The sequence below is a fragment of the Ixodes scapularis genome, unplaced genomic scaffold (assembly GCF_016920785.2).
Source record: "Ixodes scapularis isolate PalLabHiFi unplaced genomic scaffold, ASM1692078v2 PGA_scaffold7__128_contigs__length_106722199, whole genome shotgun sequence".
NCBI classification, from domain to species: Eukaryota; Metazoa; Arthropoda; class Arachnida; order Ixodida; family Ixodidae; genus Ixodes; species Ixodes scapularis.
Window position 1 is genome coordinate 48,491,322 of NW_024609882.1, and position 27,053 is coordinate 48,518,374.

General features: G+C 42.3%; 1 protein-coding gene across 1 annotated transcript in view; it reads right to left on the reverse strand.

Moving 5' to 3' along the window:
* LOC8027808 (Down syndrome cell adhesion molecule homolog) overlaps positions 1–27,053 on the reverse strand; it is a 232,735-nt gene that overhangs the window by 156,324 nt on the left and 49,358 nt on the right. Inside the window, exons 4-5 of the mRNA XM_042286222.1 lie at positions 3,725–3,871; positions 3,057–3,177 (exon numbers count right to left, since the gene is read on the reverse strand). Coding sequence (XP_042142156.1) covers positions 3,057–3,177; positions 3,725–3,871 — 268 coding nt within the window. The remainder of the gene's footprint in view (positions 1–3,056; positions 3,178–3,724; positions 3,872–27,053) is intronic.

Consider the following 27,053-nt stretch of genomic DNA (forward strand, 5'->3'; position numbering starts at 1 on the left):
CCATCATGGTGTTGGTCTCATTTCTGTACGTGTTCTATTATCTCTGAACCAGTCGGAAACAGGAAAGCTCAAGTGACTTGCGCTTTTGGCGCTGCCTGATTGGAACCGTTCCCTCGTAGCGCCCGTTGCGTCCGGACTTAAGCTAAAATGAAGTATAATATACGCAGTTTTTTTTCGGAACGAGAAATTGTGTAAAACCTCATGTTATTATCAGATAGCAATATACTGACACTAACTGAAACACGGCTGACTGGCGACCTCACTGGTGCTGAGGTCTTAAATTGCTTTTCAAATTTTATTATTTTCCGAAACGATTGTAAAGGCGCGCAAACGGAAGGTATTTTCATTGAGCAAGAACATTTCGTGCTCTCTGATCAACATTGCATTAAACCACAAAATAATATGACTCCTCCATCCTGTGATGCTGAGTGTCTCCTATAAACCCAAACACGGCTATTGCGATTTTTCACTTAAGCTTAACTACACCTTAACCCAACTCACCATGGAAAACCCCGACGCGCAGATCCTTTAATGTCGGAGACTTTAATAACCCGATTATCGACTGGACAAGCCCGACACCTTTAACTATATATAACGGAGAAATAAGAGAGAAAATTGAGTCTTGCCTCAACTTTAACCTTACTCAAATGATATCGGGTGGTATCGCTCGAAGAAATCTGAGAAGCTACCGATAGAAAAAAAGAAGCCCAGTAACACTTATTAACAGAAAATTCAAACTGGATGCCAATCCGAGGGTTTGAAGACAACGATAATAGCACCGGTTTGCAACCGAGTCTATCGTCATCTGTTGTCCTGATTCCGCCCAATTTAGATTCTACCATGTATATCGCAAATTCTAGAAAAAACAAGTTTTAGCATGCATGAGACGTTTTCTTGAGAAACACTGGATCTTTTCTTCGCAGTACGGTCGTGTTGTTGGGCGAGGGAAAACGTCCCTAGAAGACGCGTTCTATTTGCTTTCGTCTTGCGTCTTTTGGTCCTATTTGCGTCCTGATTGTTAATAGTGCAAATTCATTTAACTCCGTTAATAAAAAAAGAGAACGCAGATTAACAGTCTGCACCATGTCGGATTCAGAGGTCCTTATTTTCATATTTCTTAAAGATTGGTTACTATCACGTCCGCAATTTGTGTAGTTCTGAGGCGTTCGTAGTTCAAACGTCCCTCTGAACTTTCGAGTCCGGCAGGGCTCTATCCTGTCCCGTATCTCATTCCGTATTTATGTGAACGGCATCTCGGCAGTTGCCAATACTAAAATATTACAATATGAAAGCAACACTGTTATTTACCAGTTACACTAATATTGAAATTGCCAACTAAATGCTAAAAACTTATGCAATCGCGTTCATGAACTGTTTTAAAGAAAATTTTAAAAGTGTGAAATCTTCAACTGAGCTTGTTTGCATTCGTAGCCCCTGAAAAAAATCCAGTGTTTAACAGTTATTTCTGCGCGACTCTAACTGTCACCCACATAGCTATATCTATCAGTCAGTATGTTCCTTCAATTAAATACTTTAGGATCATTTTCTGTTTTCGACATAATTTTTTACACACCCTAGTGCAGCGTAACTTTTGAAATAGTGATTTTAAGACGGAGAGTATTGCCCCCCGTGCATAAATAAGCAAAACGTTTTTTTTTTTTTTTAATTTCACGAATAATATGTACTCGCCACATAAAACTTGTGATGAGGTGTTTTTTTTTTTTTTTGTTACAAGGATTTGAACGCCTTTCCAGATTACACGTTTCTATCGAAGTCTAAATTGCACTCCAAAAACACTTGAAGAAATTGTAGAATGTTCGGGAAAACATTTCATAAGTTTAGCGCCATCAGTTCACTTGATGCTTTATTGTTACTAAAGTGAAGTATGTGCTTCCACCGCCCGGTACACGCCACACAAGCATTACATTGGCTTAGGCACACCTGCTTTTTTGTTTTGCCCTATTTGCTGTATAAACTTGTTATTAATATTGTATTTACTATTCATGTGTTATTTACCGCTCAGTCACTAACGCGTTTGACCAGACTACCACCAATATGATTTTAACAAATAACAACAGTGGTTCTTACATTGGCTAATGAAACTTAATTCTAACGAATCAGGTTGTTGTTTCTTTCGCCGCCGCCACCTCCATGTGTTCGTATATGCCATCGCCAACATCTCTGATGAACTAGTGGCATCCTATAAATACTTTGGTGACACACATTGCAGCAACTTATCGGGGCACACGCATATCACCAACATTACCGCATTTGAAAACAGAGCACTGGGATTCCGGAAGCATCGCGACCACACCCCTTAACACGTAAAACTACTGGCCCAAAAAATAACTCGTACGGTTAAAGCTAGAATACGCGTATTCTATTTAGAGCCCATATCAAGTCTATCTTAGTAACGCAGTCAAAGCCCTACTTAATTGCGCCACATAATACATGCATTCATCCTTTTCCTACAATTCAGCGCATCATCATCGAAACGTGGGACACCTTGGCCTATCAAATATTTCATGTCGTAACCACACCGTCAGCCTGTTTATTTCATAAGTTTTGTTATTCTTCGCTCGCCCATGCACCGGGCATTACAGCCCCTGCTCACATACCACAAAGTAAAGATCGTGCACTTCAAATTCCTCGTCCACGCCGCCGAACCACTACCTCGCTCACCAAATTTCTTCCCTGCACAGGTTCGGATCGGAACGTCTTTTTTCATCAGATTGCTGCCATCACCTTCCCATCAACGTTTATTGAACACGACACCCACCACATAATAAATAAAACAATATGTGGCATGGACGACATTTCTCGTCTCATATCCACCCTTTATGTAATGCCTTCCTGTTCTTCAAGAAAATGAAGTGATTGATTGATTTCTATTGTGAACAGAATACGAGCAAGAAAGATCCGTACAGGGCTCCCAGAGAGAGCAATCACTTTAAAGCAAATGACATGGCCAAATCACTGAATCAGAAAGAAATAAAAGGTGACAAAAGTGAATAGCCATTACTTAAAAATAAGCGCAGTATGGCGAGCAAACTCACCGGTAGGAAGGTACAGGAAATCCTTGTGCAGCGCACGCAAGTTCAACAATATCCTGTCCTTCAACAGCAAGGACAACTGGGTGAGTGTCCGTCATCCTGGGGGCGACGGCGCCTTGAGGAGCTGTGGAAAAGATGCAATCAAATAGCGCCGTAAAGCAAGATTGTACTTGTATGCTCTTTACTGTTGTTGAAATATTAAACTTGAGAAGTAGGAGCTTTTTTTTTTTCTTTTTCATTAAAACATTCTAAACATTTGTATCTAATTGCCCAGTTTTTTTCCACTGAGGGGCAGCATTAATCTATAGCAGCATGCGTCTGTAACTGCAGATAACTCTCGCAGAGAGTCGTATATAATTGAGAGAGTTTACCATTTTTCAGCTTTATTAATTCAAAATTTATGTGCCAGCTCACTTATTATATTACTTTTTTCTCTTCTAGCGCCGTGACTACCAACTGTCAAGTAACCAATGTCACTTACGACGTGAACTCAAATTTAAGCAATACATTATTGCTTAAAAAACACCAATAAAAGCTGATTTTTATTGACGCTTGCACATTATATTAAATGTTAGTTCGAGCGGCGTCTTGCCTACGGCTTTTGAAATTGTTAATGCTTCAATCGTATTGGCCATAGCAAACACAATAGCCATAGATGATAGCGATGATACCTTGAATGATGAGCCTTCCTGACGAGGCACTGGTGACCACTTCACCGGTGAGGCGGTGCTTCGTTTTGCAGTGGTAGCTTCCTAGCCTGTCGCTGGGTCCAGCATTCCTAATATACAGTTCGCCTGTAGGAAGAACGCTGTATTTCCCTGCAACAACAAACAAATCATAAATGTAATATGCTTTCTATAATTGCTAGTGTGGAAGCAGATGTTCAGTCTATCAGCTGCACAGTTTTGCTCACTCAGCCTTTGTAGCCTTTCTTTTAATTCATCAGCAAAGAAGCAACCAAAAACAGCACCTAATTTGTAAAACACGTAATTAGTAGAATGGAAAGTTGGGCTAGTTGGTAGGAATCCATATTGAAAACAGCGCGAATAACACACGGACAAGGAGGAGAGAACACACGCCTCGTCCTGTGTGTTCTCTCCTCCTTGTCCGTGTGTTATTCGCGCTGTTTTTGAATACGTAATTAGTGGCTAAGCTCGTTTTTCCTTATATGAGGTACTATATTCCGTTTAAATTTAACATGGCCATTGGTGAGGCTACAGTCCGATGGAGCAAATTAAGCAGCGCTCATTTTCTTTGTGAGTTTCTTATCTACGGCTAGACCAATCAACCACAGAACAAAACGCAGCACTGCACCTCACAGTACGTCATTGGTTTGTTCAATAATAGAACACGTGCAAAGAAACATATGGAACACCGTGGCGTTTTGTTTTTGGCAGTGCTTTATTTGTTCCATCGGAACGCAGCGGCCGATGCGCTCAGATTTGTGAAACAGAATAAAGCTCAATATTTTAAGGTTTTCAATTACGCCGATCGGGGCAGAACGACATATATTGACACTTAATGTTGTGCCTCACTTGCGCACATTCGGTTTCTTTAATTTTGCTGAAACTCTTTCAGGAACAAGAGAAGATAAAAAAACCAGTAACACCCGTGTTAGGTTTGTCCATGACGGGCTCTACACTTACCCCAGTAGACCATTATGAACGCATCAAAATTAATATAAATTACTGAGGTAAAAACAGCGCAACTGGGCAAGGACGGAGAACAACAGACAAGACTCAGCACAGATTGCCAACCGATTGTTTGTTTTGTTTTCAATTAACATATATACACGTAAGCGACGCAATAAAAGAGTGGATTGTTTTGGCGCGTTTTAAGTGCATATATAATGGGCGAAACGAAATGAAACTATCAGTTTATCGTCACCGTTTAGACCCGTCTGTTCTTGTTCTCCGTCTTTGTCCAGCTGCGCTGTTTTCATTTCAAAATGTCAAATATTCAGCTAGCCCCAACAAACCTTTTAGCGAACTTTTATTAATTTCTCGCGCAAAAGCGAGGGAGAAGGAGGGACATAAAAAAATTAACAATTTGAGTGCCCCTTTTTTGTTCTTTTCTTGGTTCCATACACAAGCATCGGTTTTTTCATCCAGCTCCTCTTGTTTAGGGCTAAGGTTTCATAAAAATAAATTCTACAAAATGTGTATCACAGCAAAATACCTCTATCAAAGAAAGGTAAGTGCAGAAAGAAGTTGATACAAAGTGAATGTGAGTAAAAAAAAAACAGCGACGAATAAGATTAAAAAAAAGTGCAAAAACGAAGTTTGCACAACAGCTGGAAATGTATTTGACAAAAGAGTAATCTTAAAAAAAGCCTGAGCTCGGAGACAAGAAAGAACAAAAAAGACAAAAAACACAGAACATGCAGTTTACTCCACTACCCATTTTGCGCACGTCACCTTCGGAACACTTAACACAACCAAATAGATAAGATACTTATTTTTGCTTTCTCCACGAACGCACTGACATGTAAGACACAGGTCAAATCTGTAGAAACCTGAATTTCAATTCTACAGCATAGAAACGTAAGTTCAATGAGTGTGCATGACAAACCCATGAAAGCAAATTCAAAGTTGACATGCTTGATTCCTGGCTAGATTTAGCTGAAAAACCCGCATTTGTGAAGGAGTCTCCATAAATTTATCTTCCCTCTTTATTTACAGGGAAGTGCCCCAGCTAAGGTTTGCAGAACTTAGCGTGACTGCCGGAAACATTCACACAAGCACCGAGCCAAGGTCAAAACGCGGTGCGCCTTCTGTATGTCCTGTCTTATCTGCAAAACTAGAAAACCCTATATTTAAGTTAATTTTCTTACTTGATAAGTAGTAAACTTTCCACCATTAATGTAGTTCAGTCTTCTGTGAATAAACCTCGCAATTTCGATTACCTCCGGCAAACATCGACAGTGGTTCTTGAAAACTGGTCCATCGTGCATTTCCAGCACATTCTTTAGAAACAGTTCAGCGAAACATTGGCCAGACACGCCGCGAACAACTCGCAAGAGAAAAATGATATCGTCGGGCAGAGGACCACGTTCCTCAAAGAAGTCAACGCAGGACATCCCCTCGACCGACGTTTGCAAGGTCTACGTGGCGTCGGGCCGCTGACGCCTTAATGGCCCTATGATTTATTCAAACACGGTCATCGTACTCGGCCATTTATCAAGCGTCGCGGCTTCTATGATGGATGTCCGTACGCGGGCGTTGATGTGGAGTTGGGGGGTGGCTTCGGTGAGCCGTGGAAGTTGAGAGGGAGATCGTGTTTGGTCGTTTGCCGAGGTTTGACTTTGGTGCTGGCTTAGCGTCTGCATCGTGTACGCGGTAGCGGTTTCGGATCGATCGACACGGCGGAAGCGATTGTTCAGAATTTGAAGATTTTATTGCCTGATAAAGAGGTATGCTGGAGCATGATGCCAAACGTATACAACGTTGTAGTTACGGACACATACATGAATGCAGGCTTGAAAACATTAATCGCAAAGCAAGTAGCGCGTTCACTATAGTCTATGTTTTAGTTTTCAAAGTTCTCACTGACTAATAACTATATTACCGCTGACAACTAAAGAAACGCAGAGCGCGGCTTCTATCTTCAGGCTCCTTCCTTTGTAATACTAATGTAATACTAATGCGGAAATTTTATCGGCTACAGATCGTTAGTGAAATCTAAAACAATTCTATTTTGAGAAAAAAAATTATCTTCAATCTCTTTAATCGTGTTTATTCGGCCTCTAGGCTTGCGAATATCAACATTATACTTCAGTTTTATGCGCCAAGCAGCCACAGCAGTGCTTTTCAAAATAGCGTTGAAGCTCTCCTTCTCGTCGCGTTCGGTGCATGGAGGGAATCGTGACGTATTCTACAGAGATCTCAACATTATTCTAGTGGTAAAAAGGGCTCAAGGGCACAAATACGCTAAAATTGTGAATTTCCAGCACGTTCTTTAGAAACAGTTTAGCGAAACACAAATACGATAACTCGTATTCTTCTGAACCTCTTCAGCTTCCCTTTATGATGCTCAGAATTTTTCCAGGCCTTGCATTTTTTACGCCGTCAGTGAATATAGTGCGCCAAGACATCTTAAGAAAGATGCATGAAACCGACACAAGAATTTAAATAACCTTCACGTTCAAAAGTCGTGTAATATATTTTGAATATTAAACGTTGTGTAGAACTGATGAATTCAAGTCCTTTTTGCAACTGCCCAGCACTATCGTTCCAGTGCTTTCAAAATATTTTTTAAATGTTTTGGTAAGCAGACGCCTATCTATATCATGCCCACTCCTCGTTCATAAAATGTATATGGCCGTTGTCTTGGTGTTAATACAATACACCAGTTGAAAAAAAAACTGTAACCGCGCAATTTCGTATCCTACTAGAATCCAGATTTTACCATCATGATGTAACGTGCTCCAGATTGTCGGAATGTTGACCATTATTACATTGCCTTATTTTTTGTGCGCTTCAAGCCAGCTGATTAAAATACAATAGGAAACTTTTTTTGAGTATTAAGAGTCAACCAAAGCTCCATTTTATTTGCATGATATCTAGACTTTTTCATCGGTCACTGCTAATTTGACATATTTGATAATTAACTTTTGTTATGCGACTTGACGTCTTCAATTAAGAGCAAACATGACGTCAGTGTTGGAAGCAGACCGATACCTCTTCCTCTTTCTTTTTACACTATTTTTGAGTGAGACAGCACAACATTCATACGTTTTGGCATTTATGTACCATAAACTGCATATACAAAAGTGATAACGAGCGCTAAATTTGAAGCCTGGGCGAGTTGGTATGACATACTTAAAAAGTTAAAAGGGTTTTTTGCGCTGTTTTAATTTTTTAAGTATGATAACGAGCAATGCAAACCTGACTTGCCAAATCAAACGTCCGACCTGCGTGACATACTTTCGTTTTCCACGAATGCGAATGCGCGTCTATGGTGAATTTAAAACGAGGTCAAACAAGTAATCATTCGTAAGATAAATTGCCCTACGCTGAGCAGGGCCAGCGAAACTTAGACTAAAAAGATCTGCGCCCCCGAACGCTGCCTCTATCCCTCTGCAACTGAAAATGAGATTCAACACCAATAATACAACGTATCTTCAAGTTATAGTATTCTATTCACAGACAAATTAAGAAATACAGGTTTTGGCGAGCCCCGATTATTGTATTTGATGCACAGCCAGGGGAGTTGCCACACTAAGTGATAGAAACGCTGAAACACAGATCACTTAAAAAAAAACAAAAAAACCTTACGATAATAATACAGGCCCTGAGTTTCTTATGCTGGCAACAAATATAGGAATTGTTTTAAAATTTGGCCAGCTAAACACTAAGGTAGTCGCAAATTCAGAGGTGTTTCAATGTACGGTCCGTGTACCAGGATGTAGTAACTCCGCTGCGATTAATTATGTTCTGCAAGAAATGAGATGAACAACAGTGAAAATAAAATATTTTCGCGCACCTCCACTCGTAGCTCGTTTAGCCAAAGCATCGATTGTAGAACTTTATGATTAATTTAGGGTTTCATTAAATGTCCTTCCTTCTCCCTCCACTCGCTCTTTTTTAAATCTGGATGACCATCGCTCATCTTTGTTAATACTGGAGGATTCAAGTAAACAACATAAAACACTTTAGCGGTCGTTATGTGCTTGTTAACTTACCAATCTAGAGAGGAATGTTTTGCCACAATCCCATGAGCGACTGAACTTCTGTTGTCTAATAATTCAAGCAAGTTAACTTGAAATATTAGACTGCCGAGATAGACAAAATTCATCTTCAATTTGAGAGTATTTGATGAATTGCAGCGACATTCGTAAATCGGCAATGATATCTGAAAGTCGTTTCAGCCCGAACCAGTCAAAAGGAAGAATCGGCTATTGTTGCTCACTGGCTACGTCGCGGCTGGAGACCCTCTAAATGTTTACATATAATTACCACTGTTTTGATGATTACGAGAAATTATAAAAAGTTAATTATAGGTTCACTTTTTGTTATCGTTTCACAATGGCTTCTATCATCGCTCTGCGCTGTAATGTATAATTAATTTTATTTATTTATTTTTTATTTATTTAAAACATACTGCAGACAAAAAAATGTCCAAGCAGGAGTGAATACAAGATAGTAAACTACATTGAGCATTCGACAATATTCAAGCAATAAATTCAACAGGAAATACAAATAAAGGACGTTTACACGAAGCATAAGTAGCCACCACAGCAAAAGGTAATGTAGCAGTGAAAACTTATGCAGTCGTGAAGTGGGAGAAAGCGGTTAATTCATTGGGCAGAGAATTCCAGTCACTAATTGTTCTGGGGAAAGAAGTACATTTAAATAGGTTGGGGCGAGCAAAGTAAGGAGGCAGTAAGTGTGGCTGATAATGAATGATTTGTTTCGTATTAACGGGTTGTATATATCAGTCTCGATTAATAGAAAGCCTATCATGTGCACGAAGATTAAAAAAACTTGAGTCTAGCATTTTTTCTTCTTTCCTGTAACAAGTCAATTTTGTTTCTCTGCATTAGTGAGGAGGAAGAGTAGGATTGTTTGAATTTATCACAAATAAAACTGACTGCCCGCCCTCCGAACTGGTTCTATTTTTTATATATCTTTGATAAATGGTTCCCATGCACTTTCAGAGCGATTAATTCCAATATTCACGTCGTACACCAGTTATGCGAAATCTCATAATCGGCTGAAATATGAGGTCCAAGATGAAGATCATAGAGAAATTAAATTATGCAGGCATTGCCGATACAGCTTAATAAAACACTTTGCAGTATAAGTGAAATATTTTTTAGAAGTGTGCAATGAAAAGAAACTATAAATTCAAAATTGGTCTCCTTTGCTTGATTAATTATTCCTCATTGTTTCCTTCTTACTACCAAGATTAGGCGAACATGCTAGTTTATTCAAATAATAAAAGTATAAACTCGGAATTACTGCGATACATTTCTGGTCCTGCTAAAACCTAGCCGAATCTCCTTGCTTGTGCATGTCACCATGTGGAAGTGGTTCCCGTCAATAGCAGAAGGTGGGTTTCAAACTTTTTCCATACCTAACACTTGGACAAGAGTCGTTCCGCCACACGGAGAAATAGAAAAAAAAATTTAAAGGAATGCTCAACCAAGAGAGGCGACATTTAACTGTTTCTCGAGAAAAGAAACGCAACCAAATAAAATTAAAAAAAAAAAAAACACGCAACTGAGGGATTGGAGAATTCATGAGTGCAACACACCGGCTAATTGAAACAGCTGTATATGTAAAGCGTGACGGATCACGTCGAGAACAACGGGCTTCATAGTGACACGACTTCTCACTGCCAGTCTTTCCGGGATAAGGTTACCCAGTTTGTTTCAACCTACGCCGTAATCGGTTGTATTTTTACCCATCTATAAAAGACAGAAACAAATTGTGGTGTGTGTATGTTTAAACAGCCTGAAATTAGTCTGCCTCAACGGGCGACTTGTCTCTCAACTATAGGTGATGAATTTAATCAGTTCACTACAGCCGCTAGCTTGGGGTCTTTAAAGTGCATCACACAGTAGTGATACACGACCACACACCGGTACGATGCTCATCCAGATTGAACCAGGCAGGGGAGGGGATTGAACCAAGAATCCCTCGATTCTGCTGCGCGAGCTTTCACTCCACGTGCTCCGAGCTGGTGTGTGTGTGCTAGTCCACTCGGCCACCAATCCCCTATTACCAACAATACAAATGGAATATTCGCAATACTTCGTGTAGTTCAAATTTTTCTCTCATTTTAGAGCGCAGCTCTTAGGCGCCTGTTTCCGGTTTGAGCGGAGTCGGCGTTATCGTCGGCGTCGCCGTCGACGTCGCCGTCGGCGTAATTGCGCACCTTGCATTATGGGACGTTTGCCCGCTAAAGTTAGCGGAAAAATTTTCACGCTAAATTTAGCAGGGACATTTTGCCGCAAACTTTAGCGGGGCAATCGTCACGTGAGCTGAAAAAACAATTCAGTTTCCTCGCTAAATTTAGCGGGAGACTGACATCATGACTTCCTGTCACGTCACCCACGAACAAATCCGGCGGCCGGAGGAGAGAAGGAGGAAAGTAGGAAGTGGAGGGAAGGAGCGAAGAGGAGGAGGAGAAGGGGAGGAGGAGGGGCGTACCGTCCCCTTCGTACCTTCCCCTCCTCCTCCTCGAGGGCTGCCCTCTAGTTTCACATAAACGTCTTTTCATTTTTTATTCGTGTTTCTATTACACAGATCTCTAGGCTAAGTTGCAGTACACATTTGTGTGGTTGAATGGCGAGTTTTTTTCTTAGATTACACTGACACGCCGAAATTTTTTATATTTAGTTTTGTTATGCTTGTTAATATGGTCTGAAAAGAATACTCAATCGATATTTTCTACAGCCTCACGTATATTTTTATTAAAGTTCAAAAACGCAACTGCTCAAAACCAAAACCGAATTGGGAAGAAAGAAGAAATGTATAAGAGGGAGAGAGTTGGCCGGAACTCACATAACTACACCCGAACGCGTTTTTTTTTTTTTTTCGGCAGTGCGTAGCAAGCGGAACTCGCGCACGTCGCACGTCACACGAAGAACGCAAAAGTCAAACAGTTCGTGCTGACCTTTGCGCGTTTTTTACGCTTCTACCAATTCGTGTTAGTAAGTTGTTTTGATCGCTAAGCGAGTTCTTTTTTTGAAGCTAGACAGATTCGCCGGTGCCGTGAACAACATTTCTGACGTAGATTTTCGAAGCGCGTCCTCCGCCGCCATCGCTTTGTCCGCTTCGTTCACCTATCGAGTCCGTGACCCCCGCGATACGACACCATGTTAAGAATGCACAGAGTGCTCCCGGCTCTCCGTGAAACTTTGTTTATTTATTTATTTTTTTAGTCAGCGTATTTGTAGTTTTTAAGAAGCGACAAATGTTGGCGTCATATTTTTTTCAATTTTTAGTACAGAGTGTGTGCCTTTAAGGACCCACGACTTTGATTATATTTGGTGTGCGCGTCTATAAATAGTAAACGGCACGTGACCAAGGAGAATAAAGTTTGCGCGACATAAATCGGCCAGTTCTCAATCGGCGGTTTTCGGGCGGAAAGAAAAAGGGTTTGGAGCAGAAAATTGTGTACTGAAAATTTGGGCTCTCATATGTCAAGTATAAATAAAAAATTTGGCGAGCGGAAATACCCTGTCAGCGTCCCTTTAATGATATACGATGGAAACCTTAAAACAACAAGCTCGGGCTTAATTGTTACATTGGGTAACGTGGTCCTGTGTTTAAATTTTTAGACACTATGAGTCAATTTTTCCCATCTAGCTTCTAAACGCGCTTTGCTTCAGCAGAGAAAAATAATTAAAAAAAAACACATCGTAATGCAGTTGCTCCAAATGCCGTAATGCAATATAATATGCAGCTAAGGTGAACGTTTCCCACTTTGCCACTTTGCATTTATCAGGCATTAGAACAAAAATCTGCGTACAGTACGGACTTCAGAGCCAAAAATACGCTTTATTACAAATGTTAATCGACTCCAGGTGAACTTAATGGTGAGTTTCTGTGCAAAGAAGACTAGAACATTGTGGAGGACACGCGGAGAAACGGTCACGAATCCCAGTTAAATGACGTTAGATAGCTTAGCCTATGACAAACGTGCATCATTCATGAGTTTACAAATAGCGTATGCGAATATGTTGCAGTAAGCAAGGATACAGCCTCGTCACCACTGTGCGTCTGCGGTGTCCAAACTGCGTCTTGAACTGGCGCAAGGCGACGATGGGCATGCGCTGTGTGGTGTACGAAACGCTCTCGGAAACGCACAGCACTTGCGTTTGCTCCAAAAATGTTCCAACTGTACTTTTTCTCAGCTTACGTTTAGACGCAACCTACGCTACGAGCTAGTGGGATCAATAAAGTAGTGTCAAAATCGCAAGTCACTGGGTCTTTACTGCTTTTAATTGGTTCAGCGATAACAGAACACGTACGGAAATATGGTGAAAACCACGATTGGGTGATTTTGGCGCTGTCTGATTTGATTCATAAGCTCCTAGCTTCGGCTGCTTCAAGCCTTTAGGCAGGCGAAGTAAAAGCGGCATTTTCTATAGGAGCAGCTGCTTTATTGTTTCCTAAAAAAGTCAAATTTGGGGGTTTGACGTGCCAAACCAACGACGGGCATCTGACACGCCCCAGCGAAGGACTGAGGATTAATTTCGACCACCTGGGGATCTTTTGACATGCAACCGAAATCTCGGTTACACGGCGCCTTCTCCGCAATAAGCCTCCGTCAGATTGCGGGCAGCTCGGCCGAGATTCGAACCCGCCACATGGGTTTATTTTTCTTTTTCCTGACGGCGCGGTATAGAATCGTGACAATCTAATATGTTTTCAGAGCACTGAGTTATCTGTCCACTACCAGAATGGCAGTAACGGTACTGGCATCACTAAAACGTGAGGGTGAAAACTTTCGATTGGTGAATCGCAAAGCGCAGACACGTTCATGCTCTAATCATGTTGAGATAGGTATATCTAATTTTTTTGCTTAGAATAGTTAATTCCCATATATATTGCTCGAGGGATAATTAGTTTTATATTGGCAATTAGCTCTCTAGCCAAACTCTGCCCCATTGGCATTCTGTAGAATTCCACAGACCTGTGATGAAAAATTGGGAAGGTATGCTTAGTGGCGCCCTTAGGGGGCGCCACTAAGCAGGCAAAGTCGGAGAGCGACGACGGGAACGATCACGTGACGCGGGTGTGGCCCGGGTAGGCGCCGACATCGCATGTGCCATGGAACGTCAATAAACCACGAATGTGGGCGTGGGTTCATCCCACTTCTGGCACCATGTAATATTCGTGGTTTATCGACGTTCCATGGTACATGCGAGTTCGTTTTTGGAATGCAAAATCAGAAACCAGGAGAGAAGTTCGACGACTGGCTGACGGAGCTTGGCACGCTTGCCGCGGACTGCGACTTCGGGTCAACGCACGACAGGATGTTGCGCAGTCGAATCATCCTTGGAACACAGAACAAGAAATTACAGCAAAAACTCATCAACGAAGATCCAACGTTGGAAAAAGTGATCCAGCAATGCAGAACGGCAGAAAAAGGAGCTGAACAGTTTCGAGAGATACAAGCGGCCAAGGCTGCAACAGCGACGCCAGAAGTGTGCGGGCTTTTAGGACGAAAGCAGTGTTCTCAGTGCGGGTACACCCCTCACACAAGTGGAACATGCCCAGCGAAAACAGCCACATGCAAGCTATGTGGACGCAAGGGACATTTCGCGCGGGTGTGCCGTACCACAAAGAAACAAGGTTTCCGAGAGTCTAAACAGAAAACTGCTAACCAGAATGTCAGGCAGCTGCATGAACAGGACAGTGACGATGATGACACCTTCGTGATTAGTGCTGTAGCACACTCAAGAAAAGCCTCGGAAGCGGAAGTGTCCACTGAAGGTCAGCCTGTGAACTGCCGGCTTGACACAAGGGCAGACTGTTGTGTAATCTCTGAGAGGCTGCTTCGTACTCTAACCAAACGCCCAGCTCGAGAATGCAGTGTACGCCTTAGTTCTTTCTTCGGGCATGTGCAGACTGCAAATGGCAAGAGCACTTTGCACGTGCAGCACAAGGGGTGTGTCTCGGACGTCGACTTCTACGTTGTAAAACAGGACGTGCCTACGACTCTGAACGGAGTGGTATCGGAAGAACTACAGCTCCTTCGAAAAGTCGCATCCCTCCAACCAAAGAAAACTGATCTTCCTAAGAAGTATGAAGATGTGGTTGAGGAACTGGGAACAATCAAAGGCGTGAAATACAGTATGAAGCTAAAGCCAGACGCGTAAGGTGCAGTTCACCAGCCAAGAAATGTACCGGCAGCGATCAGGGATGATCTAAAAAAAATGTTGGATCGAATGCTCGAAGAGAAAATCATCACACCAGTGTCGGAACCTACGGAATGGGTTCACCCAATCGTAGTGGTAAGAAAAAGCAACGGCAAGGTGCGTGTTTGCATGGATCCCCAAACACTCAACAAGGTCCTACTACGGGAGCATTTCTGCATGCCAACCTTAGAAGACATCGCAACACGCGTGCATAAGGCGAGGTATTTCTCAGCTCTGGATGCCTCTACAAGGTTTTGGCAAATTCAGCTGGATACGAAGAGCTCCTACCTGTGCACCTTTGCAAACCCTTTTGGACGCTACCGTTTCCTCAATGATGCCCTTCGGCATCTCAGCTGCACCTGAAATTTTTCAGAAGACAATGTTTCACGTTCTCGAAGGACTTGAGGGCGTTGAGGTAATGGTAGACGACATTTTGGCATGGGGAGAAACTGTACAACAGCATGATAAGAGACTGCAGGCAGTTCTGCAGCGTTGCAGAACTTGACTTGAACTTGACAACGTCAACTTGACGTTGAACAAGGCAAAATGCAAGTTCCTGCAGACCGAAATAAGATACCTGGGTCACATCTTTTCAGACAAGGGCCTACAGGTGGACCCAGAGCCAGTGAGCGACGTCCTCAGCATCACAAGGCCACAAAACACCAAAGACTTCAAAATTTTTCGGAGTCATCGCCTATGTGAACAGGTTCATTCCGCACATCGCGGAACTCGGTGCTCCACTACGAGAACTCTTGAAGAAGGACGTGTCGTGGAGCTGGGACGAGCACCACGAGAGCAGTTTCCAGGCACTGCGGGAAGCGTTGATAAAGGCCCCAGTGTTGCGATTTTATGACAAGCAGGAGCCTCTCACCCTTTCAGTTGATGCCAGCTCTCATGGACTAGGAGCGGTGCTACTACAAAGAGGTCAACCTGTGGCCTACTCGTCACGGTCTCTAACGGAGACTCAAGTGCGTTATGCGCAAATTGAAAAGGAACTCCTTGCCATCATTCACGGATGCACACGTTTCCACGATTACATGTTCGGACGAACCGTCCAAGTTGAAAGTGACCACAAGCCACTAGAAGCAATCTTCCAGAAACCACTGAACCAGTGCCCTCTTCGACTGCAAAAGATGCGGATGACCTTGCAGAAGTATGACATCCAGGTGAAGTACAAACCTGGCAAGGAACTCTACGTAGCTGACACCCTATCGGGATATCCATCAAGTGGCATGTACAACGAAGACTATGAGATGAACACGCTGGAAGTCCTCCCAGTCACGGACAAGAAGCTGGAGGAGTTCTGTGGGGCCATCGTGGAAGATGAAGACATGAAGATACTGCTACAGTACGTAGAGGCGGAGTGGCCAAACGACAAGATGCCTGTTCGGGAGAGTTTTCGATCCTACTGGCCCTATCGAGACGAGGTTCATGCTGAGAAAGGACTTCTGCTTCGTTCCAACCGGCTAATAGTCCCAAGAAAACTTCGACCAGAGGTGCTCTGCCTTCTGCACGTATCAGATGGGGGCATCGAGAAGACCAAACACAGAGCCCGAGAGGTGCTGTATTGGCCAGGACTGGACCGTGACATTGAGGAAACGGTACAACATTGCAAAGTCTGCATGCAGTACCAGCACCAACAACCTCGCGAGCCCCTACGGAGTCATCCAGCCCCAACGGGACCCTGGCAGAGCATTGTTGGGGATATATTTCAACATCAAGGGAAGCACTACGTGATAGTAGTGGACTATTATTCCTTTTTCTACGAAGTCCACCTCATGAACAAGACGAATGCACTAAGTGTACTCAACAGCTGTGCAGCTACTTTTTCCCTACATGGGCTGCCACTACAAATCATCACGGACAACGGTCCTCCGTTCAACAGTTCCGTCTCCGCCAGCTATTGTGAACAACACAGTATCGCTCATGTGACGTCAAGCCCATACTACCCAAGATCAAATGGGATGGCGGAGAGGGGAGTGCAGAAAGCAAAGAAGTTGATGAACATGCATCGTTTTGCGACTCAGGAGTGCTGTGACGCACTGCTGGAGTGGCGCAATACGCCAAGGGACGGAATTCTAAAATCTCCGGTACAGCGCCTCGTGAACCGCCACATGCGAGCACAAGTTCCCGCACATCCAAGCTTCTTGCAGAAGAACTCACCGGATCAAGGAACAGTAACAGAGAAACTACTCGACCACAAAAAGAAACAAGCAAAGCACTACAACAGGGGAACCGTACCACTGCCTGATCTCAAACCAGGAAAACCTGTGTACGTCAGAAATCAGGAAAGCCACCAGTGGGCACCAGCCATCGATCTCGCAAGAAAACAACCTCGCTCATACATTGTGCAGGACGAGGAGGGACTGTCACATCAGAGGAATAGGGTTGTGCTAAGACAGAGTACTAGAAGAGCAAAACCTCCTGCGCGGTACACAGACCAAAACTTCACGACTTAAAAGAAAGAAGAGAAAAGAGAGATGTAATATTGTACCCTTAGGGGGCGCCACTAAGCAGGGAACGTCGGAGAGCGACGACGGGAACGATCACGTGACACGGGTGTGGCCCGGGCAGGCGTCGACATCGCATGTACCATGGAACGTCAATAAACCACGAATATTACAAACATATGACCGCACAACGTTTCCTACTTACATTTATGATAGTTTACTTCAATACTAATTTCGTGTTCTTCCTTACGCCTCACATGCGCGGTATTTATGTAAGGGTTTCGAAAAGTGTTGAACTTTTGTGAAACGTAGCTGCAGGAGAAAAAACAGAATGAAAGCGCGCCTGCACGCTCGGTCACTCAGGCAGTTATGTTTTGCTTCTTCTAGCAGCTGCGCTTTCAGTACATTAGCACTCTCGGAGAAACGTTGGCAACCATGCAGCCGTCTTTCGTTTGGGCGGTCGTGGTCCCGGTAAGACTGGACTGGATTGGACTGGTTTCGTCATTCCGCTGCTGGATATCCGCGGTACTCTTTCGCTCCGTTCTTTCGGTCGCCACGTCTACTTTCTTTCTTGCACGATGGAGTCTTCTGGCGCGCTTCTAATGACTCACCGCGGAAGCGGGAGAGCAGGTGATCGAGAAGTGGGGTTGCCACAACGTACGCGAAAACGTAAAACCGAGGCACAGCGATCAAGGCGTTTGCGCAAAGCCGCCGGCACCCGTAAGGAGAGAGTGGCTCTTCGATTACAACAGTATGCGGAACATAGCAACACCCCCAAGATCAAAATGACCAAGGACTGAGTTTTCCGGCGTCACTAAATAAGGCCACTCTAGGCACAGATGAAATACGGCTACGTCGTCAGCGTTCGGCTAGAAGTCGTGTTCTCTATGGTTTTAATCCAGCGCTTGCGCCGTTGTCGTCTCCAATCTCAGGCCTACGGCGGGTTTCTTCAGTGACGAAGAACAAGCCAGCACTTAGGCTTTCTTATCTAGAAGGTGCTGACCGTAGGCGGCGATAGCGGGAAGCTGTGGAGACTGCATTCGAAGACGCCGATGCCAGGGGGAACAGACTAAATCTTCGAAGACAACAAAACGTAGACTGTGGCGAGGTTGGAATTAGCATTTTTCGTCGAGTCGGAACCCCTTCTTTAAAGGTTAACGTATATCGTAGAGAATCAGCGTAACGACAGCAGTAATTTCGGCATCATTGCATTTTCAAACACTTCCTACCTACTTTGCTTGTATTGAGCTTTGTTTAGAGCAAAAGATAGGCCAAGTCCAGTATAAAATGCATGTGAGTCTATATATTTACGAAGAACACTACACTTGCTAAAATTAGATTAAAATGAAACTATAGAAAGAACCTTAAATTGTTTGTTCGCTTTGTCTCTAATGTTATCCTCGTCTCTTGGTTTTTCGTCAATATGATAAATTTACTCCAGGCAATTTGCGGACTTACTGATCGTTTATGTACATCTGATTTGACATATAGCGTTTAGAAAGTCAATCAGATCACTTCACGAAAGGAGGTAGGTGAATTAAAAAGGCAGATATACGTTTGCACCTCAAAATATTGTCTGCTTCGTAATACGGAAACAAAAATACGTCAGCATGTAAAACAGCATTGCCACTATCACTATAGACCACACAAGTTATCACTAAGTATGGTTTTCCCTCCCCGTGAATCAACGTGCTTGATCAAAAATCGCACGGAATGGCCAGAAGTGAGATCTTAAGTTCACCCTTCTCAATTTTGTTTTGTGTTTATTCTTCCTGCTCATTCATAAGGTTAAGCGTATCTATTGGTAATTTTAACCGGCTCAATATTATCACGGGTAGAAAATATTGACCGAATTTAAAACTAAAACTAAACGTTAAATGGGGCCAACTTGTGTGGCAAAACTTAAAGAGAAAAGTTTGACATCAAATTAACTACCTTATTTCGGTTGGATGTACTCGCTGTTTAATCGAATACATTATTTTTATCTTCTTGTACCTCCTGACAACCACAGCTGACTGCGAACGGCAACAAGAACGAACTTCCCACGACAAGTGCCCGACAGAACTCTGACTGTGATGAAATGTGAGAATGTCAACAGTTTGTTATGGGGTTAATTGCCTTTCTATTTTGCTTCTCTTTGAAATAGCAGCCGGTCATTGTTTATCAGAGGATGCGTAATGCCGCAAGCTTACCAGAGTGTGCAGCGCGCGATGCTGCCACGAGGTGGAATGAGGGTTCGAACGCCGCTCGAACCGGACCTTTCTTTTATTAACCTGTCCTCTTATGGATGGTTTAACCCATTCCATTGGTTTGCATTGGAACGCATTGGTTTGCTTCGGATCCATATATTCCAATGTTTTGTAATTATTTTATTCGCATGTACAGGACAAACAAATATGTTCAGTGAGAACTTAAAATGACACTAAAGAAACAAAATATATTCCAAGGCTCGGTAGGAGAGGCATAACGTTAGATAATATTACTTCAAAAAACCTTTTTAGCGCCATGTTTAAGTTGCAAGACTCATTTGAGGGATTCCAAAATAAAGTTCTATTTCAGGGGCGCAGTTTCAAGAAATGAGCAATTTTCCAGATTGTACCTAACTTCTAACTAACAATATTCTAAATCAGGAGCAGCCAGCGGCGCTAAAGCGGCGCCAATGTCTTGTATTTTTTTTTTTTTTGCGATTATTAAAGAACCTGTCAAATAATTCAAAACGAGTGTCACGATGAGGAAAGTACGCGAAAATGTTTTCCTCATAATAGCTTTTTATTTTTTGTCACAGAAGTGCTTTATTCAGATCTCCAAAAATATTTTTGAGGAGTTCTCAGTCCCTTGCAACACTTACAAAACTATTTTTTTTTTTTTTCGAGGTTAACGTTTTAAAATTTAAGCACGTTTTGAAATCGCATTCAATACGACAAGAGACAGGAAAAGTAAATATCACACTGAAAAATATTTTATGGTAAATTTGTATTGTGATTTACGTAAATTCTTTTTGCAGTTAAAAACTGTCCGGGGCACTTGATTGTCCTTTTTATGGTATACAGATCGCAGGTTCTAGTTATCGCAATAACTTTGCCTGCGAGGACTTTGCGCACAAGGTGCACAGGGCAAGTTCTATTCACGCATTCAATCTCACCTTTCTTGTCCATCACGCGGACCCAGGCGCATGAAGCGAAAGCGCCGTCCAGCGCGTGAAATATATTCTATAGCGGCAAAAAGGGAAGTCTCCGAGTGAAACCCGGCCGGCATCTCTTATGCATGCTGATGGCCGCGGGACACGGGCGAATATAATCTTTTTCGGTTCGAGAAGCCGTTACGGCCGGCGCACCGTTAACGTCGAACTCTAAGGCCACTATTTCCTTCCCGGACTGGCGCAAACCCGGAGATCGATGCAGTTAGGTTTTTTGGCCATACTTCCCGAGTTGGCTCTGCTCGTTTTCTTTTTCAGCAGTTGATATATACAAAAAAATAAAAAAACACAAAGATATAGAAAGAGAAACTGCCAGTTTTTTTCGAGACGTAGGTGTCTTGCAATGGAAAGGTTTCGCGTGCTCGGCGTGCACTCGGTGAAAACACATAAAATTGCTGATTGGTACAATCCAATCTTCGCAACCAAGATTGAACTGTATTTATGTTCACAGTTACTTCGCGGAATAGTTGCAAGGTGCAACACATTGTGAACCTTGGGAATTTCTGTTTTCACTATTACGGGGGTGTTCTACCTAGTTGCCAGGCACGCAAAAATGATTGGCTCGCAAAAAAAAAAAAAGTTAGTCAAATACGCTTAAGACTGCTTTCGTGTAAGAACACGAAAACATTCTTACACGCAGCGCATTCCTACAAGCAGTGCGCCACGTCTTCCTTTCTCACAAGGCGCTCCGGCGATGACATCGCGCTTCCCCACTGCGCAGGCACGTCGCCCCTTCCGCATCTACGGCTTCCATAACGATGAATCTGCGTTTCCGTGCTTTTCTTTGTGTTTTGTTTCTGAGGCGCGTCCGCTTTGAACTGGGGTGCCCCGCCGACTTCCCTGACGAAGCGTCTGATATGACGCGTGGCAGCCAATGGGAATTCATTGCTCGTTTCGATGTTTCAGGCAACGCGGGCTTTGCTCCGTGGGACATTTAATGGTTTCGCATTAAAAAAAGAAAAGAAAGGGAAAGCGCAGATACACGGAAAGTTATCGGAACGGCCCTCACGTACTACCTCGAGGAAATACCTGGATTTTCGCCCTTAAAGAACGCTGCTTTCTAGGGGTGTGCGAATAGTAGTTCGAATCGAATAGCGCGGCGTCATACCTAGCTTCTGCACTTTTAAAAGACCTGGCCGTCTTCGTTTTTCCTTTGCCTTGTCAAGACTGTGGATGACGCAAAGCTATTTGATTTCAACAAAAATTCTCATAAACCTACAGCTTTCCGTCTTAAGTGGCAAAGCAAGGAAAGATAAGAACCGACCTACAGAACCTTTTGTAACAAAAAATGACAAGCACTACAAAAAAGAAAAAAAAGGCTGATGCCTCTATATGTTCGTTCATTTACTCAGTGATATGGCAATGCTAGCCTTCCTTTAGAAAGAGCGATTGATAATGAGTGTGTAATGAAACTCTATTTTTTATTACACCATATGTGGTTTATAATCTCTGTGTAGCAGCTTATTTTACAGACCCACGTCACAAACACCTTTCTCTCCTTGTGTAATGACAAGGGGCTTAGAAGCAGTCCTAACACCGGGAATTTTCAAAAACCTGCTAGTTTGACCCCCGATCAAATTAGCATCCTTCGCCTTTGATCGTCCCGGAGCCCATTTGAGGTTTTCAGTTTCTTAGTAAAATTGAAATATTCCGTATGATTCGAATGAATGATTGGCACTTCGAAGGGGCCTCATAATTCGGTTGCTCAACGTATCGAGTGGAAATTTTGTACAGAGGTTGCCGAACATGGTTTTGTTTGTGTAGAAAACAAACACCCAGCTTACTTGAGTCACATATATTAAGTAACATGGTAAATAATTAAGGACGTGCATTTGCTACCTGCTCCGGCCGTAGGCAAATTAATCTCGTGTGGCTGACTCTAGATTTGAGATGTTGAAATATAGCTGTAATGGACCCCTTTCAAAATATTGCCCTATGTTGGCAGCTGTGAAATTCCCGCACAATGGCGGACTAAACCCTCAATGTCACGGCCACACTGGAACACACACACACACATAAAAAGGTGATGGGGGTAGTGACGTTGTACTTTCGATTCTGTATTATTATCTCGTCGGCTCGTAGTGTTGGCCGCGCTCCGACGTTTGCTATATTAAGGAATGACTTGCACGTTCCTCGATACAGTTGTTCGGCCATAGGGCAGTGGTTCCGACCTTGTAATAATCGGTACGTAACTTTCAAGATGGGTCTATGTCGCAAAAATAAATATTTTTTTGTTTTTCTGCTTTTCAACGTTTTTTCTTGGGAAAAGTGACAACGTCACGCACACGTCAAAAAGGCCGCTCTGCTTTATACTAATGCTCATTACCTGCGATTGAAATCAGTGCCTGCGCCCTCGCTCTTACCAGCCTCCGTCTGTCGGTTGTTGCGTCAATTAGTCGGCTTTGTTATCAGACAGACATCGCTGGCTTTACAACCAGGCTCTTAATAGTCTAATCAATGGAGAGATGTATTTTTCTGGCGAATCCTTGGTGCGAAAGGACAACCGTTTTCAGCCACTTCTGTAAGAAATTGCATTCGTTAATAATAAAAAAAAGATATGATGTGTCTTTAGAGGGTTAACGATTATTTCAACTTGAAAATAGCTTACATTTTTGTTATTGAACAATATTACCATGAAAGGTTCCTTTACAATCCAACTCGCTCAAAAAAAAAAAAACGGACATTCAAATCGTAGCTGGGACGTACCAGTGTTGTACGGAACGGCGTTCCAAGGAACGGCGTTCCTGGAACGCGTTCCTTTTAGGAGGAACGAAGGAACGCCGCCGTTCCATTTTGTATCGCTGGAACTGGAACGGGAACGCGTTACATTTTTACTGGAACGGAAAGTGTAACGGCGTTCCTTTTTTTCGTCCAGTGGGGTAATTTTTATTTTGTTTCGAACAGGGGAATTTTGAAAGTACAAAAACAATATCTTTACGAAGTGCAGGATCTTGTTACCTTTTTGGCTACTAATCTTATGGATTATTTTGTGTGGTCCTCGCTTGCTAACAGTTTTGCGTGCAAAAGAGCTGGTGGACATCGATTCTTTTTTGAGCGCCCGAAACTGCGGTTCAAAAAGCAAGGCTTTTAGTCGTAGGAAAAGACAAAGAAAGAGGGTTGTTTCAAGCTCAGCTACTTTCTTTGGTTCCACGTATCCTCATACACCCAGAAATCTAAGGCCGACTACAGCCACTTGTGAACTTCCATAACGAGACCTACAGTTCCAACAAGATCACAAACTGCCAGAGATCGAACGCACCCTTGTATCCCGAACATTGGTCACTTAAAAGATATACAAAAGAAAATAGCCATTATTTCTTCTCTTGTCGCCCCCACCTTCAAAATGAACAACAAAGCCAACCTTACAAAGAAGTATTTGTAGTTTTTAAGACTGACCTTCCAAAAACCCTACCATCTCCTCGACTTGCTCGTCTTGCGGACAGCAACATCGAGAAGCAACTGTTGTTAAGTTCAAACAAGGGACTTTGGTCTATTGAAACATGTGAGGTTGCTGTAAAACGCTCGTACAATGTTGGGTAAAAGTACATTCGGCTCGTCTGAATCTTCCACTACAACCATGAATATGGTTACAAGCTGAGATTTTTAACTTGAATATATCAACAAATGAAACCGTGCTTCCGCTTGTTCTCTTCTCCTGTTGCCCTTCCATGACGACATACAAACTCGTATGTTGACTACTAAAGGGATAGATAAAACAAATCTGCTTGATTAAACTAAATATAGTAATTAGCAATATACGAATGTAACGTATACGTAACGATACGTTCCATTTTTTAAACTGTAACGGGAACGAGTTCCTTTTTCACAGATGTAACTTGTAACGGGAACGCGTTCCAAAAATCAGAAGGAACGAGGAACGAGCTTTCGTTCCTTTGTTTGAGGAACGTGTACAACACTGGGATGTACCCCTCATACGTAACCATAGGGTTGCTAGTGTATTATACGTCGACTTCAACAGTGCGCTGACTGTGAGAGTCAATTGTTTTAGTCATTCTCAAAAGCACATGCTGGCGTCTGACTCTCTTTGCGAGATTTAGAGATTCAGGCGCCTTTTTGATTTAGCTAAGAGCCCATTTCAACATAAATTTGGCATGAAAAATCGGCGTTCTGCGCTTGTTCCGTTATGTGTCTTGGAAACTGGTATCTTCTAACGAAACACTAATTCCGCTATTGGTTTACCAAAACTACTTTGTTATAAAAAAATATATTTCGTAGACTATACTATGACTCCAGAATATCGAGTCCCCATTTCAAGATCTTTAATGCAAAACCACGGAGTGAATATTTTGTTCGCTAGTACTCTCATAGATACGTATGCGATATCTGAAAAAAAACTACTTCGAAATAATTTCATTAAAAAAACAATAAAAAAATTGCTCGCTCTTTTTGTTTGCGAGATTTATTAAAGCAAATCACATTAAAAAATAGACAACATTTTTTTTTTTATCAGATCGGTTCAAGATTGCCAGGGTTGCCCTTTAATGCAATGTGAACCTATCCAATCCCAACTACAGTCGTTGACAGCTTACTAAACGATGTCGATGAGTGCAACATGTGCCTGTTCTTTTCGCTCGCCTTGCCCATTAAACGGAATAGCTTCTTATATCATGGTGCCAACCTTTCACACAACTGGCGCCTAAAGAAAGGTGTGAAGAGCTGACTTATAATGTGCTTTTATAACGTTATTGGTTTTATTACATCCTTGGAATTAATTACTTGTTTATCTTTAGTTTCTTGTTCATCGTGTGCTGTAATGTCGTTTTATTTCTTTAAAGAATGGCTCACGGGTAATCATTTTTGTTTATAGATATACCTATGCATCATGACATCCTATTACTATCATCATCATCATGATTTAATAGACATCTAAGAACCATACATGGTTCACCGCAGGTCATAATTTTTTTATGTTTGTATGGTATATCATTACTTTGTCCAGTGCCTCGCTTGCCCTCATGTCAAGCATTACCAGATGCATTTCTGCTAAAAAAAATTAATACTATGAAATAGCAGCATGCTATCTTGGAGCCTTTTCTATTTTTTAATCTTATGCTTTGTTTCAGGATACGCCCGGATGCAGCCGACGCTACGAGACGATGGGACCAATCGAACTGTGCGCAAGTAGAAATTCTTATATGTTTAAGAAATGTCTTGTTTTGATAAGTGCTATCGATAAGATCATATAAAAGCACACCAGCACACATAAAACATTATAAGGTTACAAAAGAAGTTATAAAAAACAATCAATTCTTTATAACTTTATATATATTCTTATACTGTTTATGTTCTAAGGTTCTTTTTTGCTCTAATATGATCTCATTAGATTATAAGATAATATTGGACAAATATGCCTATACATTTAAGATTTTTCACAAGGGAAGCGCAGATCACTTGGTCTTCGCTGTGCCTAAAAGGTTCATAGAAGGTCCAGCGAAAATAAAAGACATAAAAAACATGACGAACACAATGTTGGTCTGCTCTTGATGCTCTGTGCGCGTCAGAATGAGAAGCATTGAATCAATTTCTAGCTTTCCGACACCAAAACATTTCTCAGAGCTGTAAACGAAAATTATTGAGGCTACAGTTGTCTCATTTTGCGTGGAGGTTATAGGAGTGGAAATGAATTCTTCGTGCTTGGCACGTGCTCTTAGGCTGTGTGTTTCTAGGCTAAACCAAAACAGGCCTTTAATTGCGAAGCTTGTGTCGTTTAAGGTGAAACAGGACATTTTAGTCCTAGAGTCCAGGATTAAGGACACTGGTTTCTCACTTAGTGAAGATTTCTCACCTAAGGTACACAATGAATGTCAAATTTCTTTTCAATTTGCAAAGGCCAAAAATGCCAAGTTTCGGCTTAGGCATAATCGTCTACATATTGGTGATCAGACCTAATATGCTGATGAAATTACTCAGTTTGGAAAAAGTAACGCTATTTAATAATCACAGAGATCTGGATTTTACCCCACTTCAGCTTTTATTAAACTTGTAATTCTAAACGTCAATAGTCAAAGCAGACGACCTAGTTGCTTTCGTCTATATCACTAATGCTAGTATTGTCATTGGGACTGAATGCTGGCTCGAAAAATCTATCTCAAATCTAGAGGTTTTTCCGTCCAATTTTACTGTGCATCAATCGTAAAGATAGATATGGTTTCGTTGGTGGTGTCTTTTTGCTCATTCATGAAAGTTTCAAAAGCTGCAAGAATGATTTCAGTGGCTTATCATGTGAAACTCTCTGGGGCCGTGTCTATCTTGAAAATGGCGATTATCTCACTATAGGCTGTTTCTATTGACAGCCGGCAAGTGACGTTAACCCAATCTTGTTTTGGTATAATGCTTTATCTAATGTCGGTAATGGTTTTGTTGTGGTCGGATGTGACTTAAATTTACCCGACGTTCAATGGTTAGATCATTATCTTGACTGTTCGCTCTTCTGGTGGATATTCCGCCATTATTAATCT